The following is a 22,541-nucleotide window of genomic DNA, read 5'->3' as shown; positions in this document are numbered from 1 at the left end:
CACAGAACACTGTGCCAGATGATGGAGCTCGAGAAGGAGAAGCTGGATCCAGGTGGATTTAACTGGCATTAGGGCTTGGAGAAATAACTCATGGAAGACACTGGGTGCTTAGAGAAAGTATCTTACCAGAAATGCAAGTGAAATACAGGGTCAAAGAGTGAAGCAGAGACCGAAGGAAAGGCCATCCAGAGACTGCCCCACCTGGAGATCCATCCCACATGCAGACACCAAACCCACACACTATTGCTGATTCCAAAAAGTGCTTGCTGACATGAGCCTCATCCAGCTGTCTCATGAGAGGCTTTGCCAGATCTTGACCAGAGGAGATGTGGACACTCAAAGCCCACCATCAGACTGATCACAGGAATCCCAATGGTGACGTTGGGAAAAGGACTGAAGGAGCTGAAACTGCTTTATCTGGCATCAATGGGAGGTGAGGCCATTGGTCCTGTGAAGGCTTGATGCCCCAGTGTAGAGAAATGACATGATAGTGAGACTGGAGTTGGTGGGTGGTTGGGGGAGCACCCTCATAGAAGCCGGGTAACCAGGATAGGGAATAGCGGATAGGGGATAGGGGATATGGGATTTGCCAACTGGAAACTGTCAAAGGGGATAACATTTAAAATGTAATAAAACATGCAGTTTAAAAAAAAAAGAGAACACTGTGCCTAGGATAAGCATCATTGAGTGACATGACATTGAGTGTCATGACAGGTTGAGGTGCCACTTGCCGAGCCCATCAAGCACCAGTCCCCAGACAATTTTCTGCCAGCCCATCACCAGTGAAATCTAGTAATATTATAGAGGAGGAGCACCATCTGGTCTTTTGGGGGAAGCAACACTATATTGAGAGAAAATGTTGCCAATCCAGGTGCTACCAATGGACTCTCAACCCTGAGTAGTGCTACATATGGACTCTGTTAGTAAATTTACTTTCCCTCTTAGACTTCCTACTAGTAAGTCAGCTATCCTTGTATCTCACATGCCACCTCCAAGTGTTTCTTCCTGTCTCTTGTCCACAATATGAAGATGTGGGCACCAGGCTTTGTGAAACCAGAAATCATTTTACTCATTATTGTATGCTTAGACTAATAGTGCACAGTACATAATATCCTTACAATATCTGTATTTTAAATTCAGGCATACCAAATTTCTTTCTGTGATATATAATTTTACAACTATTATCAAATGAACAGAGTTGAATAACCACTACCACCACCAAATTATAAACCAGTTAATTTAATACAGAACAGTAAGAAGAAATAAAACAGACTTCATGTCAAATTCTTAAGAATATAGATGGATATCTTTAAGGTATTCAGAGGATAAAAGGACCCTAAAAGTTCAAACTATCAACTAAAAATTCTATATACAAAAGAAAACTTTCAAAAATAGAGATGAAGAGGACTTTTAAGGAGGAGGAGGAGCAGGAGAACATACATGTGCTGGTCCATGGTCCAGGGCATATGTGTAGCAGAGGACTGCCTTCTCTGGCCTAAGTGGGAAAGGATGTGCTTAATCCTGTAGAAACTTGATGCTCCAGAGAAGAGAAATGCTGGTGGGGGTGAGGTGGGAGTGGGTGGGCAGGTGGGGAGACACCCTCTCAGAGGCAGGGGTGGCGATGGGGTGAAGAACTCAGGGAGGGGGGACCAGGAAGAGGGTCAACTTTTGGAATGTGAATAAATAAAATAATAGAAAAATAGTAATAGAGATTTGTTTTTTCTACTGGAAAGTGAAAGGAACATGCAAGACTGAAAAAGTTACCATTCTCAGGCAACATTGTATTATATATGTACAAACACAGAAAGACAAGAAATTAGAAGGTTGAGTGAACTGGGAAGAGGAAGGGGACAAAGGAAACAGTGGATAAAAATGATTGAAATAGGTGGCACAGCCTCTGCTGGTCGCAGTCACTGATCAGCTCCTCTTGTATGAGCAGCATCAGGTCAGATTTGAACCGCCACCATATCGAGCAAAAAAGCAAAGACCAAGACCACCAAGATGCGCCCTCAGCGAGCAACCTCCAATGTGTTCGCCATGTTTGACCAGTCCCAGATCCAGGAGTTCAAAGAGGCCTTCAACATGATCGACCAGAACTGGGATGGCTTCATTGACAAGGAGGACCTACATAACATGCTGGCATCTCTGGGGAAGAACCCCACCGACATCTACCTGGACACCATGATGAACAAGGTCCTGGGCCCCATCAATTTCACCATGTTCCTCACCATATTTGGAGAGAAGCCGAACAGCACTGACCCTGAGGACGTCATCAGAAATGCCTTCGCTTGCTTTGATGAGGAAGCCACAGGCACCATCCAGGAGGACTACCTGAGGGAGCTGCTGACCACCATGAGTGACCGCTTCACAGACGAGGAAGTGGATGAGCCCCCATCGACAAAAAGGGGAATTTCAACTACATCGAGTTCACACACATCCTCAAGCATAGAGCAAAAGACAAAGATGACTAAAGAGCTGCAGCTGACACTCCCGTTGAGTATCCTTACTCACTTCATGTCTCAGACACACCCCACAGGACCTACTATGTGCCACTTAGTTTCTCAGACACTCCCTCCCATAGGACCTACTGTGTGCCACTTGGTTTCTCAGACACCCTCCCCCCAATAGGACCTACTGCAAGCCACTTAGTTTCACAGCCTTTCCTCTTTTTTATTGTATTTATTCCAGACCCTTTCTGTCACTTAGCACATGTATAATCAGACTGGAACTGGGACAATGTTGTAAATTGTACTGAAAATGAGATGCAAACAAAAATCAACCAGTGTGAAAGCCCAGGAAAATATATCCGTATTTCTGGTTTTGCTGGATTTTTTTACATTTTGAAATAAAGATTATGCTGACTCAAGTAGAGTATAAAACAAATTAAAAAAATGATTGAAATACATTAAGGTACAAATATAAAATTTTACTATGTTTAACTAATAGTACGTAATAAGTTATTCTAAGAATATCACAGATAGGGAGATATACTGAGAAGAAAATATTTATCACCCAATATTTTCTCAAGAATGCCTAACATTAATTGACCAAAAGAAAGAAAAAATAAGGAACAGGTTATAGGTACTAATGGAGAACTCACCTCCTTTTCCCCATCAATTAATTAATTAATTTAACTTTCTATCTGGATTGGAGCTTCCCCTTCCTCCCCCTACCCCCTTATGCACCACCTCCTATGGCTATCAGCTGACTTGGCATATCAAGTTATAGTAGGACTGGATGCATTTTTTTCTACTGAGGTGTCCAGTTATGTTCAACTTACATCTCTTACTCCGCAAATGACAGAGTACTAAGCTGATATATGTTTCTCAACCTTCATCAGAGAAGCTTTATATTTTTGCAGTAGAGGGTGATTAACAGAGACCCAAAACTGATAAAGGTGCAGAGACTGTAGGATGCTCAGCCCTAAGTAGGACACACATATATCACACCCATCCTCCAAGGCTTGGGGATCATTGTGGAAGACAAGGAGGAAACATTGTAAGTCAAGAGGCAGTAATAACTATTTTCTGGACATAACAGGGCAGTTACACATATGGATTTATAGCTGTGGTGACAGTTTGCACAAGACCAGTGCAAGTTTAGGACAGACAAAATACCAGCATGGAGAGAGAAACTTACACAATGTCTTACCCTAGCTCAGGAGCTATTGGTAATTTGACAGCTGCTGGGAAAGGGAGAAGTTGCATTCTTTAAGGGTATGATATACTGACCCTGATCTAGTGAGCACACACACACATCCAAATGTGGATTTGATTAAAAAAACAAAGTAGGGAGGAGGATGGATCTAGGAGGAGTGCTGGGGAGGGAACAAATATGATTAAATTGCATTAAATGACATTCTCAAAGAAGTAATAAAGGAGAAATTAAAAATATAAAAAAATTTTCTTTTTTTTTTAATTGTTATTTTCTTTCTTTCTTTTTTTTTTTTTAAAGATTTATTTATTATAAATTTAAGTATACTGCAGCTGTCTTCAGACACACCAGAAGAGGGCATCAGATCCCATTACAGATGGTTGTGAACCACCATGTGGTTGCTGGGAATTGAACTCAGGACCTCTGGAAGAGCAGTCAGTGCTCTTAACCACTGAGTCATCTCTCCAGCCCAAAATTTTATTTTCTAAAGATGGCAAAGTCAGAAATGGCAAGGAAGGTCCTGGACTATTCCAGATAAAAGGATGTTTAGAGACATGACAAGTAAACATTTGACCTTAGATTGTATTATAGATCTCAGAGAAAAGAACAAAATGAAAGAAATTATGAAACCAAGTACAAAAACTGGACCACAGATGGCATGCTAGAAAACTAATCAACCCACTGTAATTTCAGAGAGTAAATGAACACTTTAAAATGCAGAGCTCTGGTATTGCTCAGCATTTCCTTAGTAGATGAGGCCTGGGATAATTTCTTAACAGTGCAAAAAAGCAACCAAATAAGCAAGCAAAAAAGAAAACAACAACAACAAAAAACAAAACCAAAAAACCCTACAGTACTTAAGAGTATGTGGGGTAACATAGCCAGGATACTGAATGTGTGGTATATATTTCAAAATGGTACCATTCAGCAACAGTAAAAAGACAGTCTTCTACTGGTAAATAAGACAGAGTTCTCTTATATTATTTAAATGATGTATGATTAAAATAACCAGATATAGTGACACACACCTTTAATTCCAACATTCCAAAGGCAAAGGCAGACAGATCTCTCTGTAAATTCAAGGCCTGCCTAGTCCACAAAAGAAATACCAGGCCATCCAAGCTAGATTTTTCAAAACTAAGAAGAGAGAGAGAGAAATTATAATATTATCTAGTGGAAATTTCAATGTATGCATGTCACTATGCCTGTATGAAAACTACAACAGAAAAAATAGATCCATGATTAATGGGGATTACAGACTATAGTTGCAATGGCAAAGTGTACACACACAATTCATATAAGTGACATAATTATATATTTGTCAAATTGTGTGTGTGTGTGTGTGTGTGTGTGTGTGTGTACTTTGCCCTTGCCATTCAGTCAAGTTCAGCTATTGACACAGCAGCAGCTATCTGTGGGAACCTGGGCAGAGAAATAAAAAACTCTGCACTCCCAGTTTATGTCATCTGTGTGCTGCGTGCTCTGATGGCCAATATTGCTTCTGATCACAGAAGCACAGATAAAAGACAGGGAACATGCAATTTGTTCTCCTGGAGCTGGAATTACAGGCAATTATGAGCTGCGAACATAGTGCTGGAACCCGAACAGAGAGTGGTCTGTACCTCTGAACCATCCCTCCAGCCTTGAGAATGTCATTTTCTCCAGAGATGTGGTCCTGGTAGGTTGTGCATGTCTCACTGAAAAGCACCACACCCATGTACATATGGGAAGCACTGGTTGGATTCAGATTACTCAAGGGCAAGAATACATGAAGTTATCAAGTTGTAAGGGTGATGTGCTGGGTATGGGGTCCAAGAGGAGATGAAGGAACAGAAGGGAGAAGTGGACATCATCTAAGAATAAATAAAAAAATACATAGAATATGACCTCAAATGACTACACAGGCTAATCTTATCAATATAAATCACAAAGGTAATTTCCATGAAGTTCAAACACATACAAAAAAGAAGAAAAAAAAGTTCAAAATTGGGCAAAACATGCCTATGGTGTTAGGCCTTAGGACAGATTCAGCATGGTTTGCAGGAAGAGCGATTGGAGGACTATGAGGGCTGTGAGGACTGGGTCCATAGGTATACTCTGCCACTTCCAGCACTTTACCAAGTATTTCACCTAGGAATTGTTTGCTCTTCTGAATGCAGATGGTATCTCAATAACTAGGAGTTTTTAAATGACAAAATATCAGTCTAGTCAATTAAATCTGTGAAAACATGACTCATTTTTTAATTGAAAACCTACTATGTTGCAGGCTGTGGTACAAACACTAAAGACCTTGTCCTTAGGGAAGAGTGGACACATTTATACACTAGATATATTGAGAGAAAAATTAAATAAAGAAGCACAGAAGAGGCTGGAAAGGTAGCTCAAAGGTAGAGGACCCAGGCTCAATTTCTAGCACCTCTTTTGGCCTCCACGGGGACCAGTAACGCACACAGTACACATACCTACTGTTAGCTCTCAAACCCAGAATGGCTGAGGTACCTATTTAATGTATCAAAGTGGACACTAGCTGCCAGTTTCTTCCTATATCCCTCAGTCCCTCCCTGTTATGGCTTATGGTTAACATATCCTGCCCCCTAACTTAAACTTCTCTAGCTCAGGTATTGGGCTGGGCTTCCCTCCTTGTAGCTGCTCCTCCCTATATAATCCAACCATTTTGGTTATCTAGTCTTTTTGTCTACCTTTATAATTGAGAAGCAATTTCTAAGTCTATATTTAGAAGACAACCAGAGGAAATTTAAAATGTTGAGCCTGTAATTATGATAATACTAGCAGTACTTTACCAAAGCTAGATAAATGGCTTATCTGAACACTCCATTGATTAATGTCAAAACTCTGAGCTTTTGAAGTCTTAGTATAACAAAAGCATATAGAGAAGGAAAGAAATCTGGAACATTTTTTTTCCTTATATACTTTAAATCACTTTCTTAGACCTTTACAATTTGTATTTGCACACCTTAAAATAATTTCTTAGACCCTCATATTTTACCCAAGCTTTCACGTCCTCATCCCTTTATCTGCATTCAGGAAAAACACACATACATATAAAATAAATTTTTTAAAGAAGCATAGATTGCTGGTGTTGGTGATACATGCCTTTAATTCTAACACTCAGGAGGCAGAGACAGGCAGATTTCCAAGTTTGAGGTCAGCTTAGTCTACAGAGTGAGTTTTAGGATAGCCAGGGCTGTACAGTTTAGAAACCCTACCTCAAATGTCCCCCAACCCCTCATCCCAAAAAGGAAGAAGCATACATAGAAGAATGGAGGAAGGCTAGTAGATCTGGTAAAAGCTAAGAATAAGGTTTTAGTGCTCACACAACAGTGGATAAGATCACAGACCTGTGTGAGGTGAAAATGGGGCACAATTCACAGGTCTATGTGTCTAAGGCTCCAACCGAAGTGGAAGGCACACTCTAAAACTCTACCCTCTGGGCAAAGAATGAGCAGAAGCTGTATGCCTGTACCACAAATGGCTTTAAAAAGCCCTGTGAGAAAGTTTTGAAAAAGCTGAGGCCAGGACAAAAGGACCTTTAAAAAGAAAAAAGACACTGGCCCCTGAGCTCCGGTATAGCTTCAGACAGCATCACAAACAAAAAGTGTTCATCAAAATTTTGAAAAATACTGTTAAGAAAATAAAAAGACAAAGTACATACCTTGAAAAATGCACATATGAAAAGGTACTTGTTTTCAAAATAAAGATTTTTCAAAGAAATGGTAAGAAAATAACTCAGTCATATAATGTAAAAAACACAGAGTGAAATTTCAAAGAGGACAAATGGACAGCAACATGTAAAAACACACAGCCAACAATCAGGAACATGGAACAAATATATTCCAGTAAAGACAGAAAAAAAAGGAAAATGACCAAGTGTTGAACCAAGCGTGGAGGCATACACCAATAATCTCAGTACTTGGGAGGTTCAAGAAGACCAGAAATTCAATACAAGCTTGGGGCTAGTGAGAACATGTCTCAAAAAAAAAAAAAAAAAAAAAAAAAAAAAAAAAAATAGAAAGAAAGGAAGGAAGAATACACTCCCCAAATCAGGCAGTCTTAAAAAGTTAAACACACCCCTGCCATACAACCCAGGACTATTTCTAGGTACTTAGCCAACATCTTCTCAAAGGGCTTCATCAGAAATGTGTCAGGATTGGAAGCTATATGATTTTTATCTCAACTACTTTTCCATCATGTCAGTATTGCATGAGGTCACTTATAGACAATATGTAAAAGAATGGGCATGGATGTGTTTCAATAAGGTATTTCTTCTAAACACTTAATAGGCATAGTTTGCCCAGCCCTGAGAGAAATGAACCATACACACAAAAGCACTGTACCAGAAAGACTTGCTATGGTGGAATTCCAGAAAGAACCATTACTAACATAGTCATGTAAAAAGGAATCAGCTGCTGCTGGAGTACAGGCATGTAGCCTCAAATCCTGTCAGAACCAGAGACTTTACATGACGTGAGACAGCAAAGCAATGACAGAAAAAACATCCATGGCTATCAAAAGAGAAAGTCAACCATGTGTCTCTGAGAGAGGTCCAAGATCACTTCTGATGCTAAGACAAAGAATAACTGCTTCTGGAAGAGGAGCAGTAGCAAAAACCCTCTGGTTCCATGGAAGGAACAAGGCCTTCATGGGATCTGCGACCCTATACAACACTGATCGGTGGTGTCACGTGTCTGCAGATATGACAAGATGGTCAGAATTTTAGGGCAACCTGTGTAACAAAGTAAGACACCCCCCAACACACACCCTATAACAAACAGAAAAATAATTCTGAAGCAGAGAGATGCCTCGGTAGTAAACAGCATGTACTTGCAGAGGACCTACATGTGGTTCCAGGCACCCAAGCCTGGGCCTGTAACTCCAGCTCCAGGGGATCTGATGCTACTGCCCTTCTGAACTCATGTGAACACACACATACATGTAGTTAAAAATAAGACATTATCTTTAAAACAGTAATAATAATAATAATAATAATAATAATAATAATAATAATCCCAAATACAGTTCAACTCTTGATTAACACTGAGTTAGCCCACCCCATGGTAACAGCATGATAGAAGGTTGGCACAAGTCACTCCATTCTTGCCTCAGTTTGCTTTCCCACAGGCAATGCCTACCATTCAACCAAAAATTATGAGACAAAAACTCAAGAAAAATTAGCCCATTGTAAACTGAGCAAACCTGGACTCAAAACTGCTTCAGAGACTGGCACTGTTAAGTAGGAGCTCTAATAAATCTATGGTTTGGCATGTATTCCCAGCTACTGAAGAGGCTAAGGTAGAAGAGGGAAAATTTAAAACCAGCTATGGACACATACAGAGACCCAGTCTCAAAACAAAAATTATGATTAATGTATTAAAAGCTCCAGTTAAAAGGTGATCAGCATACACATACCTTCTCTGACCTCCACAGGCACTGCACACACGGTATATAAACATATATGCAGGCAAAACACCCCCCCCACACACAAAATCTTTAAAAAGAAAAACTATTTAATATATATTTAAAAACAGAAAACATAAAAATTGTAAAGAAAAATTAAAAACCTGTGAGTAAAAATCAACCACAAAGCAATAGATTTGTAAATCAGGAGCTGGAAAGATGGTTCAGTGGTCAAGAACACTGGCTGCTGTTTCAGAGGACCCCGGTCTAATTCCCAGCACCCACATGGCAGCTCACAACTGTCAACTGTTTCAGGGGATCTGACACTCTCACACAGACATAAATGCAGACAAATCTTCAATGCACATAAAAATAAATAAATTAAGTTTTAAAAATTGTAAAACAACTCACCTAGATGCAAATTCACTTAATTCTGAGTATTCTGTGGGCTCCATTATTATGCTGAGGTCGGTTATAATAGAAGATTTTTTCTCTTTAGTCTAAAATAAAGATAAAAAATTTATGTATAAGAACAGACTATCTTTAAGACAAGAATCTTTTAAAATATGCAAACAGAAAATTGACAAGAAATGATAAGATACCGGCTATGTATCAAGTAAATTAAATGATACATTTAGTACTTACTAAAACCTAAAAGAATTTTCAAATTCGTTACTTAAATTGAATATTGACACCATAAATATTAGGAGAAATGAAATTTTAAAAACTTCCAACCAAGCAGTAGGGAAGTAAGTAGCAAATATAATTACATTAAAAATTCAAATTATCTATAGGGTGATCGTGGTGCATGCCTTGGCTGTCCTGGAACTTACTATACAGGCTAGCGTGGCCTCAAACTCACAAAGATCCACCTGCCTCTGCTTTCCAGAGCTGGGATTAAAGGAGTACATCGGCATGCCTAGTGATGTTCCAGAGACATTCTTACAACTCAAATTTTAAAAAGACAACATAATTAAAGATTGGACAAAAGACTTGAATAGAAATTTCTCCAAAGCATATGCAAATAGTAATGAATTGATACATAACACACTTATTATTCTTTAAATAAATATATATATACATATACAAACATGCATACACACATATTGCAATATGGATTCTTGCAAACTTTAGCTATGCTGTCAACTTTGAAATAAGGTATCCTAGCTTGCCATGTTGAGTTGGCACTATACAGAAATTAATAGCCATATTGGTCTGGAAATCTTAAACTTAATTTTTCCAATTTGTTAATTACCAGGGGCTATTATACTGTATTAAATATGTAAGTTCTCACAGAGGAAACGATGACCATACCAGTCACTACCTAGTCATTTCATTTGATCTGGTAACTGCTCTCACACAGACAAACGAACCCATATATCCATCGAAAACCTTCCCATGAGTGTGTATACAACACCAGTCACAACAACCAAAAATGAAAACGACTTCACCAGCTGCTGAAATGGACAAAAAAACAGTACATCTGCATAGGGGATATTAATTCTCCTCCACCAAAGTACTAACACATGCTATAACAAGATGAACCTTGAAAACATAATAAATACAAAAGAAGGCAGACATAAGAAACTACATGTTATGTGATTCCATTTCATGAAGTGTTCAAAATGGGAAATAAAAAGCAGATTAACGTTTCTTTACAGCTAAAAAAAAAGAGTAAGAAATAAAAGGTTTATCTCAATGAAGCTTTATTTTAAAAAATTATTTTAAGAAAAAAAATAGGGTGTTGAAGGATTAACAGCACATGTGCCCTTGCAGAGAACGTCAGTTCAGTTCTTTGCATCCTTATGATGACTCACGACCTCTTTAATGCCAGCTCCATGGAATCCAATGCTACCTCCTGGATGTCACGGGCACCAAGCACAGACATGGCACATGTACACATAAAGTAAAATAAATAAATAAAATCTTTAAAAAGAAAACATAGAAAGGCTAGGATAAAACAAAACTCTCCTTCTCTCAATGCACACTGTGTGTGTGTGTGTGTTTGTGTGTGTGTGATGTTGGTCTTTCACCCATCGACACAGGCAGGTCAGGTTGGGATTCAGTGCTCTGTCCTGCACATCTCTTACAAAGTTGTAGCTTTTGCTTAGCCAGCATAAAGCTAACTCATCCCTGCCCTGCCATTGGTCCTGTTAAACATGTCACGTCTGAATTGATAAGTAAGGGAAATGACCTTATAAACATCCCTGACCTCAATGGCCTTGCAGTCTGAACAGGTCATTTTTTCTATTATGTTCTTTTAATAGGAGGTCTCAACGAACTTTTGTAACTTAAGAACTATAAATAGAAATCTCTAAGAAAGTGGCCCTAGAGTCAGATGTAGTAGCTCATACCTGTTCATGAGTCCTGAAGCTGAAGGACTGGCACAAGGACTGGCCAGCCTGACTACATGGTAAATTCTAAATGAGCCTGGGCTGCAGCGTGAGAGACCTTGTCTCAATCTTACCCCTACCACTTCACCACCAAAACACTTAGATACCATTTTGCAAACTATATATACTTTTAAGGCAGGAATCAGTTTCCCATAGGCAGTAAGGGAAAAGATCTTCAATTAAACTGCCAGGTGGTCAAATCAGCATGGGTAGGTACAAAGAGAACATAATTCAGTCAACAGCCAGCATGACACAAGACAAGGCTGAAGACCAGTAACAACAACAGGGTCAGCAATTTGCAATGGTAGCCAAAGTTAGTGGCAACCAGCAGATCCCAAAAGGCTGGCAGCTAATAAAGAAACTTAAGAATGGAAAGAAATGTGAGTCAGAAAGCAATCATTACCATAATTGGACAAAGAGCATGTGATCATCAGGCAGAGCTTGTTGGCTCCCCATCTGCTTAGCCCAAGGATATGCCTAGAGAATGAGCAAACTGCAACACAAATTATCTGCCTTTGTCCAGTTTGTCACAAGCCCTAGAAGAAGCCAACAAACACACAGCTTAGCACTTTCTTCCTTTCTTGAAGTATCCTCTAACTTTTTAAAATTGTCTTACTTTTCCTTAACAAATCTGCTTTGACTTCCTCCTTTGTCTGCAACTTTAACATTGACATGAGCCTTAAGAACTTAAGACACTATCGCAGGTTGACTATTGGTCACCGTTGATCAGTCACCTTAATCCCTGGGTCAAGCCTTTCTGGGCTGAGAGATACCTTCCTCGATTTCAAAAATCTGTACCAACATGAAACACAATATATTAAGATTTCAATGTTTGGGTTCAAGTATTCAAATAAACAGGTTACTTTTAAAGCCTGTCATGGTGAAATTATAGTCTCTTCATTTAAAAAGTACCTACTTTCATGGATAAAAGTTATTATGTAAATACCCTTTAGGATCCTACAAACTACACCCATCTGACTTATACTGCAAGGACTATAGAAGGCCAATACTGTGTACATGTTTGTTCTGAGGGTCTTAAAACGCTTCACAAACACTTCGGTGCTGAGAACACCAGGCAGTTGACTGAAGGAAATTAATTCTATGTTCCAAACAGCAATGACTCACACTCTCTACAAAGATTTTTCCATCTTTGTTTCTAACATTCTACTAATAGAACTTAAGGGCACTGTGCCAGGTAGATTTATGTCAACTTGACAGAAGCTAAAATCATGCAAGAGGAGGGAACCTCAATTAAGAGAATGCCTCCAGGCAGGGTAAAGGGATAACATCTCAAATGTCAAAAAACAATTATAAAGAATAAAAAAAAAAAAAAGAAGAAGAAAAAGAGAGAATGCCTCCATATGACCCAGCTATAGCAACTTTCTTAATTAGTGATTTGTGGAGGAGGGCCCAGACTACTGAGGGCTGTGCCATCCCTTGGGGTGGTAGTCTTGGCTTCTGTAAGAAGTCAGAATGAGCAAGCCAGGCCCAAGCCAGTAAGCACTGCTTTCCAGGGCCTCTCAATCAGCTCCTACCCTGCCCCTGCTCGAGTTCCTGTCCTGATTTCCTTTGATGATGAACAGTGATGTAGACGTGTAAACCACATAAACCCTTTGCTCCTCCAACTTGCTTTGGTTATGATGGTTTTTTTTTTTTTTAAAGATTTATCTATCTATCTATCTATCTATCTATCTATCTATCTATCTATCTATCTATCTATCTATCTATTATATGTGAGTACACTGTAGCTGTCTTCAGACACACCAGAAGAGGGCACCAGATCTCATTACAGATGGTTATGAGCAACCATATGGTTGCCAGAATTTGAACTCAGGACCTCTGGAAGAGCAGTCAGTGCTCTTAATCATTGAGCCACCTCTCCAGCCCTGATCATAATGTTTTATCTCAGCAAAAGTAACCCTAACTGGGACAGGCAATTTGGTTAAAAAATTGTATTAATATTTATTATCTAAAAATAAGTATCAGCCTGTTATTTACATCTTTTAATTTTCTGACAGCTAAATGTCTCCCTCTAGTGGAATGTTTGATTTTAGGGAAGAAAAAAAAAAAAACACATTGCTGTCTTTACTCTTTTTTTCCTTAGCAATCTTAAAAGTAAAAACATATACAACAAGCAGGGTAATGGCAGCTCACAAGTGGATCTCTGAGTTTGAGGACAGCCTGGTCTACAGAGCTAGTTCCAGGACAGCCAGGACTACACAGAAAACCCCTATTTCTAACAAACATAGACAAAAAAAAAAAAAAAAAAAAAAAACCAAAAACGTTGGTTTTAGGTTACTTTTCTGTTGTTGTGATAAACACCATTTTCAAAAGCAACCTGTAGGAGGGAATTTTTTTTTTTTTTTTTTTTTTTTTTTTTTTAATTTCAGGTCACAGTTCATCACGCAGGGAAGTTAGGGCAGAAACTTAAAGCAGAATCCATGGAGGAATGCTGCTTACTGGTCAACTATATTTCTTAAATAGTTCAGGACCATCTGCCTAGGGATGGTGCTACCTACAGTGACATCCACATCAATCAAAAATAATCCCCCACAGATATGCTCCCAAGGCCAATATGATCTCAAAATTCTCTCTTCCTTCCCAGGTGATTCTAGGTCATGTTAAATGGACACTAAAAACTAACCAGTACAATGGAAAAACCATTTTAGAAAATATCTAAATTTACCAATATATCAATCTAAATTTGTATGTACATATCCATTATCTAGCAATTCTAACTTTTTAAAGATTTATTTTAAGTGTATGAGTGTTTTTCCTGCAGGTATATATGTGTACCATGTGCATTCCTGGTACCCTCAGAAGACAGAAGAAGAGGGCATCATGTCTTTGGAACTGTAGTTTCCGATAGTTGTGAGTCATTATGTGGTTGTAGAAACTGAACCCAGGTCCTCTTCAAGAGCAACAAGTGCTCTTAACTGCTGAGCCATCTCTTCAGTTTCTTACCTAGTAATTGTATAAAAGACTTCTACTACCTACAAAGTAAGTGTGGCAGAACATGACTTAACATCCAAATACCCAGGAGGCTGAAGCAGACAAAACATGAGCTGAACAAGGTTTATATCAAGATTACCCCCACCCCATTATACAAACACATAAACCCCACTAAAGTAAAATTTTTAAAAAAATTCATTTTATCAGAATTCTAAGTAACAAAAAAAAAATTTAAGAGTCCTTTGCCCCCCCTTTTCCCACCCAATAACTATAACTATTGATAAGACCTATATAACTGATCCCTCAGGTCCTGTTAATTCCACAGCTATCTGCAGTTCTTTCCAACACCTTACTTGACAGGGATTAAGAGTCATAAAATTTAAAAGCCAATGAATGCTCTCAATGGAGCCAAGGAAAGCACACTTTTCTACAGCACATTATTAGCAAAACCAAGTAGTCATCAAATACCTGCATGATTTAAAAGTGAACAACAACACAGTCTCTGTGGAGTTTCATTTGCAGTATTTGGTTTTCCAAAGAATGCCAACAGTTCGAATATTTTTCTATATTCCTAAGGTCCATAAGGCAGAAAACTTGTTTAGTTGTGCCTAACACTTTCTTGCTCTGAATTTCAGTGGTTTATGGTGACAAAAGTATGTAACTTAAAGTGAAGTTAAAATATTGTATTTGAATCATAGGTCAGTTCCACTAATGAGAACACAAGCAGTCTTTGGGCATAACACATCCTGAAAAGCACATCACCACTGAACTCCTTGCTCAAATCAAACTCAGAGTAGACTGTGTTTAACTGGATTTGTGGACAAGTCTTCCTAGTATAAAACTTCTTTTGAGATAAACCGTGAAATAACTATGAAAGACATAAACACCTATAAAGGCCCTAAGGCCAACAGGATACTGGACTACAATTCTAGACCACAGAAGTTCTAAGAAGCTGGACCTGTCTTCAGTCCAAGTTGTCTGGGGTTATAGTCTGTGCCCCAAAATAGATACCACCATGCAGGAAAAAGATAGTATTAACACCATTCTGAGGAGAGGATCATACTGAAAAAAAACAAAAAAAATTCAATTGGTCAATGTCTTAGTCAGGGTTTCTATTCCTGCCCAATACATCATGACCAAGAAGCAAGTTGGGAAGAAAAAGACTTACTCAGCTTACATTTTCATATCAATGTTCATCACCAAAGGAAGTCAGGACTGGAACTTAAGCAGGTCAGGAAGCAGGAGCTGATGCAGAGGCCATGGAGGGATGTTACTTACTGGCTTGCTTCCCCTGGCTTGCTCAACTTGCTTTCTTATAGAACCCAGGTCTACCAGCCCAGGGATGGCACCCACAATGGGCTGGGCCCTTCCCCCTTGATCACTAGTTGAGAAGATGTCTACAGCTGGATCTCGTGAAGGCATTTCCTTAACTGAGGCTCCATTCTTTGTAATACCTCCAGCTTGTGTCAAGTTGACAAAAAACCAGCCAGTACAGTCAATCTATATATTTACAATGGGAAAAACCTAAGAGTTCCTAAGTCAAAAACATGGAGGCTTTAAAACAGGCTGTCCAACTCAAATGACACTATCTGCTGGGGGCTCATACTCCAGTCCAGTCTTTAACAGAGAACTCCATGGTTATTTGTATTGTCTCAGTGACCCTAGATAGTCCTAAGAGTTGGTGCCCATTTGGGAACACCATAATTTACATAAGATCACTCCCCAATTATGCCTTGATACTTGATGAAACCTTTTGCAAGGCTCGTTAACTAATTAAAGCTTCGATGATTATAGAGTTTGGAATGTTTCAAGTCCAAGGGCCAAATTATAATTTGTCTTGGGCTACCTTTAGTTTCCCAAATGGACAGTCCTTGCCCTCCTCTATATTGAACCCAACATTCTGTGGCTAACATACCAAAAACCTTTTAGAATCTATCAACTTTTTTAAATGGATGAGTGCATGTACACCTGCATGGCAAAGAGGGCACTGGATTCCTTTAGATAGTCCTGAGCTGCCATGTGGTTCCTGTAAATTGAACTCAGGACCTCTGGAAGAGTTGCCAATGTTCTTAACTGCTGGCTGAATCATCTTTCCAGCCCTTGAACCGATTAGACTACTAGCTTCCACCAACCCAACAGCTAAGAATGTCATCAAATAGCATGTGAGGCCTGTAACTGAGATCTCCCCATTTACTGTACCTCTTTTGACGTGAGAAACGTATTTTTGAATCAACAAATATATTTTGTTCAATTCTGAAATGCCACACTATGGTTTCTGGGTCACAATGGTAATACTGAAGGGTGGTACTGAAGTGAATGAACGTTGGGTGCTCTGTCATCAGATGAGAAGTAGACATCCCATAGCCCATCCTTAGCCTGCCCCAGGCCAATGATAACAAATGGCACTGGCAGCAAAAAAGCAGCAAAAGCTCAAAGCCTAGATCCCTGCACCCCAAGCCTAGTTCCATGGACCTCATCCTTGGACTGCTTTTATGATATGGCTCTCTGACATGTAATGAATGACACAGGGTACTGACTCAGTCACTGACTTCTGTCCCATACAAAAAGACACAATCTGGGGTTTGTTTCATGGCTGAGGATACTGACTAGGATAAAGAATCCTGGAACCTGAGGCTAACTGCCTGAGTGCAGCTTGTCTACAGAACTTGAAGTGACAACTGCGTTTGCCCACTTCATTCACCTGATTTCCAAAGACCTTAAAGACAGTCTTTCTATCCTTCCTGGCTCTGTTCTTATAAACCAAGATGGCAAAACAACCCGGTTAAAACTTCTGCTACCAAAGCCTATGTCCAGTGAGGTTGGTTCTCAAAATTATGACTAGATTTGAATCTTCTCAGAGGAAGCCTCTGGCTCACGAGCTTGTTCTGTTTCACCTCTTCTATTCCAGCCAATAGGCTTTATGTGATCATTCTGTCTGTTCCTTACCTTAAAGAAAGTCTAGGACAGAGGCATGTCCTCTTTATGTTGTGTAGTAGTCCAGAACAACCTGCAGGATCATCCTACCTCAAAAGTCTTTCAATATGGATGTCGTACCTGAGAGACCATTTACACAGACACACAACTGGGTGTCCTGACACATAGAAAAGTTATAAATTAATATTTGTTGTTTCAACAAGATAAATTATTGGAAAATTTGTTACACAGCAATAAATAACTAAGATATAATAATATTATATGATAATAAGATATTAGCTTGCCCAGTAGCTAACTGCCGTTGGCATGCAGCACTGCTTCCACAACCCCAGAGACTTCCATTGGGAGCCTAAAATCACCTCCTGCCTGGCCTTAAATGAGGCTCATATGGGCTCAGCACCAACTCCATCATTCAGGTGAGAGTACTCTTACTTTTTTTTTTTTTAATATGGTACAAATGTGCTATAAAGGAACCCTGGCTTACGCACTCCCCCTCATCTCAATCACTGTAAGGGCTAAGTAAGGGAACTGTTTCTCATAGGAAAAAAAATCTATTATTACCACAAGCTCCAGTTACCTCAATTTCCAGAATCTCAAATTCCAGTTGAAATGTAACCATGTTGCAATTTCCTGATAATCTGTGTCTCTGCAGAACTTTCTTTGTATCTGTTAATTAGAAAATAAAATACTTCATTTAAAAGAATACTTATTCAAGTGAATATCTACTTGTGTGTAGATGTATGAAAGCATATATTAGTAATCACTTAAAAAAATCTGGAAGGGCCACATCAAAGTAATTGGCCTTATAAAATGAGATTACTGGGACTGGAGAGATGGCTCAGTAGTTAAGAGCACTGACTATATTTCCAGAGATCCTGAGTTCAATTCCCAACAACTATATGGTGGCTCACAGCCACCTACAATGGAATCTGCTGCTCTCTTCTGGTGTGTCTGAATGTAGCAACACTGTAACTCACATTCATTTAAAAAAAGAAATCTTAAAAAAGAATGGGATTACTAAAAATTTATACTTTGAAGTTCTCAAGCATATCAACAGTTAAGCTAAGAAAAACATACACATACAAAAATACATACATACTTGTATTTATACATTTGTGTGTATATATATATATATTAATATAACCCTAAATAAGTTTAAATCATGTTACTGTTACATGTTTTATTTTCATTATTTATTTATTCTTTATTCAGGACTCTCTATATGGTCTTTGCGGCTCTGAAACTCACTATGTAAACCAGGTTGGCCTCAAACTCACAGAGATCTGCCTACCTCTGCCTCCAGAACACTGGGACTAAAGGCCTACACTATCATACCCAGCCTTTATTTTGATTCTTCATATTTATGTGGGGGGGGGGCAGGTAGAAATTTGAGAGATCAATTCTCTTGCTCCGTTATACGGGTTCTGGAAAATGAACTCTGGTCATTATTAGGCTGGGTATTAGTGCCTTTATTTGCCGAGCCATCCATCTTGCCTATCTTTCTGAAAAAGTTTCAATATTATCTCATTGTTTGAATGGATCAGTTGGTAAGATGGTTTAGTGGGATCAAAACACTTGGCACCAAGCTTAACAATCCAACTTTGATACCTGGAACTCACATAGTGGAAGGAAAGAACCAACTCCTTCAATTTGTCCTCTGACTTTGAAACAAGTACTCTAGTATATGTGTCTACACATACATATACTGAATATACAAACATAATTTTAACAAGTAATAAAATGGCCAAACTTCAAGATGTTTCTCGAATGGAATCTTAGAAATAACACAGGTCACTTTATTTTGTAGACATGTATCTCAGGCACATATATGTACTGTATTTTGAATTTAACTTTTATTTTCATTATGAAAGTATACAATAAATATACAGGTTGTGTATATAAGTATATATAATAAACTTTAACTTACATACTTTTAAAATTTGAACAGATTAATCTTTCATTGTGGTCATAAAGTTTACTTCTCCAGAAAACTGGGAATACACAGGGGCAGAATGGAACAGCCAACTTCATGCCACCATTCAAAGTCACTGGTTTTATAAAAACCCCTTACATTCTCTTCTAGCCTCTTTTCTCTGAATTCTCCAGGATGTATTCATACCACAGCTCATTCTTTTTTCAAGGCAGAGTTTCTCTGTGTAGCCCTGGCTGTCTTCAACTTGCTTTGTAGACCAGGTTGACCTCCAGGTAACAGAGAACTAACTGCCTCTGCCTCCCCAGTGCTGGGGTTAAAGACATATCACCATGCCTGGATACTACATCTCATTTTAATCCATGTGTGTATATCACTGTGTAAAGTATAAACCAGAAAGTGAAAGTCAACAATTATCATTCATGTTTAGAATTATTAAATGAAATAGAAAGTACTATAGAATGAAAAGCTTTTTCTTAGTAAAAATAACCTTAGTAGTTTACTTAGTAAAAAGTAATTTGCTTCAGATTGATCCATTTGTTAAATGAGATGAATTCACAGCAAATTCACACTCAAAAAAGTAGTTTAATTTTAGTACTTTTAAAAACTTGAACAGACTTTTTTTTCTCTTTCTTTCTTTCTTTTTTTTTAAGTAAAGCACAAGAATAGGTTGGGTTAGTTGGTTGAGTTTTTGCCTTGTATTAATACCTACATTAGATCCTTGGAATATTTGTGGGAAAAAAAGGAGGGAAAGATTTGCAGGCAGTTGGATGGGAAGAACTAAGAGCTAAAGGGTCAGTCAGCTAGCCTGAAGGATGTAATGCAGAGACTAGAAGAGAGACTTTGCCTCAAGGTGGAGATAGAACAGACCCCTGAAAGTTGCCCTCTGACCACCATAGCATAGTACTGTGCATCCCACCCCAACACATATGTTAAAAAATTATGCTCACCATTTTCTATCTCTTCAGTGTTTGCAACATTCTCCATCTTGGAATAGCTTCTTATATTGAAGCCAGTGAGTTTACTTAGAAATGAGAGTTCAGATTTTAAATGTCCAAGCTGATTTATCAGGTCTTTCAAGGATTCCCCTTCCTTAGAATCTGACTGGGAAATTGTTTGAAATGATTTCCTGAAAAACAAATACTACAGTTACTCGACAACTAGTAAATGTTTTACTTACTATATACATTTTCCTCTAGATTCCACCTCTAGTACAAAGGTGGGGCTTGTAGAGACAGCTCAGCGGTAGGCTAAGAGCACTGGCTGTTCTTCCAGAGAACCCCATTTTTACTTCCAGCACCCACATGGTGGTTTACAACATTCTGTAACTCCAGTTTCAGGGGACTCAACACCCTGTTCTGGCCTCCAGTGGACACCGGACACCAGTAATATACAGACTACATGCAGTCAGAACAGGAACATTCCAAGGCCAAGTAAAATGGTAGACTATAGGCTGCCTCTGTATGACCTGAAGGGGAAATGTCATGGTAAAAAAAAAAAAGAAAAAAAAAATAGATCCTACTCTAAACTCTTCTAACTTTTATTTTTAATTTATTTTTAATTCCATTACTGAGGAATTCCAGATTACATAAACAATCTACTGTATTATACTGTGCTTTATATTGAAATCTTGTAAGTAAAGAAACTATTTTTCCTATGGTATGACAAAAAGCTTCTTATGCTTTTTAGTGTGCATACAAAAGGTATAGGGGCAGGCTGTGTTGATAAAATATAAATTCTAATTTGGTAAGTGAGGATAGAGTCAGCCCAGCAGTCTCACCAGCTCCCAGGTAATCCCAATGCTTCCAATGAGTGGGTCACACTTGAATCAGCAGCATCTCCCATTCTCGCAGTAGAAGAGCACAGGTCAGAGGACACACACACACATTTCCCTCTTTCATCAGTTAACAACCTTCTCTCTTTTTACAGGACTTCTCCACATTTTCCTGCACTAAGGTTCTTTGCAGCACAGAAAAATCTCATTCTCTGTGCCTAATTATACCTAATAAAATAAAGGTAGTTTGTTTTCATGTTTAAGATACTAAATTACTGCTAGTTCCAACCTTCCTTCTCTCTATGAATGGACAATGCCTGGGCTTTCTTTGTATTTCTCTAGGACCTCAGGCAAGCTGTTTAACTTCTCTGACACTCAAATCAATTACTTTTAAATAAGGCTTAATAATAGCACCTAATCCAGAGGACCATCACACTTTCCTACAGACACCATTAACTATACCAATTTATTGTTGTCCATGCTAGGCGGCCCTGCCACGGGGCTATATACCCCCCTCCCTTATGTTATTAACATAAAGCAAAAAAAAAAAAAAAAAACGTTAGGACCACTAACTATGGTTAGGTGATTCACAAAACCCAATCCATGAAGCCCGAGTTAGGGAATCCCAGCTAGACAGAGCAAGCATGGTGGCTCAGGTAATAACCCCCACTAGTGGGTGTGGGCGTTTAGAGCTGAGGAAGAAGGATCTTGAGTTTGAAATCAAATTCAGCCAACTCCTGACCTACAGAGTAACAATGTCTCCAAACCAAGAAAACAAAAAACAAAAAAACAAAAACAAAAAAACCCAGCTATCCAGATATTGTTTCCCCGAAGGCAAAATTGCTTAAAGAAAACCAAGACTTTGCCTTTGATTCTCATCAACCGGGTGAAAACAACCCTTAAGAAAACCATTTTCTGCAGATTAGAATCAAGCCATAAGCCCCAAACTCAGCGTTCACACCGGGGTCATCGTCCTCACAGAATACTGGTTCAAGTTCACATTTCAGGACATCTACTAGGGGCTTGGAGGGAGTCAAAGCCCTGAACTGTCAGAAGGTTGATCGGTCTACCCGGTGCTAAGGTGCATGGAGCGGAGGGACGGACGAGCCACGTACCAGGCTCCGGAGGTCTTCTCCCCGGGGTTTTGCAGCATTCTGCACTCTCGCTGCAGCGCTGCGACCTCCGCCTCCAAGGCGCGCAGTTCGCGGGTCTCGGGATCCATGGCTACCTCCGCGTAGCCCTGAAGGTAAAGCCGGGACTCGGCGGTCTAGTCGCTTCAAGCAGCGCGCGCACTCCCGGCGCGGACCATTCAAAGAGCTCGCGGGGGAGAGGTTGCTGGGAGACGCGGTCCACCCCCATGGTCTCAAGCAACGTTCCAGAGCCTTCTTTTCCCGCAGAACCTCGCGTCGAGTGTCTAGACCCTCCCGCCGCTTCTGAGAATTGGTTCGTTCCAAATGGAACGTCAAAGCTTCCACGGCCGCCCACTCCC

The 22,541-nt window shown here is 39.3% G+C and overlaps 1 protein-coding gene and 1 pseudogene across 2 annotated transcripts in view; one reads left to right on the top strand and one right to left on the bottom strand.

Annotated features, from left to right (window-relative positions):
• CENPP (centromere protein P) overlaps window positions 1–22,274 on the bottom strand; it is a gene marked incomplete at both ends in the record, with an annotated part of 175,073 nt that extends 152,799 nt beyond the window's left edge. The window contains 4 exons of the mRNA XM_080926401.1: window positions 9,481–9,569; window positions 17,926–18,014; window positions 20,229–20,407; window positions 22,168–22,274. Of these exons, the coding sequence (XP_080782527.1) occupies window positions 9,481–9,569; window positions 17,926–18,014; window positions 20,229–20,407; window positions 22,168–22,274 (464 nt within the window). The remainder of the gene's footprint in view (window positions 1–9,480; window positions 9,570–17,925; window positions 18,015–20,228; window positions 20,408–22,167) is intronic.
• On the top strand, window positions 1,963–2,471 carry LOC308428114 (myosin regulatory light chain 12B-like; annotated as a pseudogene). The gene has a single exon. The product of its transcript is annotated as a myosin regulatory light chain 12B-like (transcript).
• Window positions 22,275–22,541: the final 267 nt, after the last annotated feature.

The sequence above is a fragment of the Micromys minutus genome (genome assembly GCF_963924665.1).
Source record: "Micromys minutus genome assembly, chromosome: 1".
Classification (NCBI taxonomy): domain Eukaryota; kingdom Metazoa; phylum Chordata; class Mammalia; order Rodentia; family Muridae; genus Micromys; species Micromys minutus.
The sequence above is the reverse complement of the archived record's forward strand: the minus strand, read 5'-3'. Positions and strand labels throughout refer to the sequence as shown.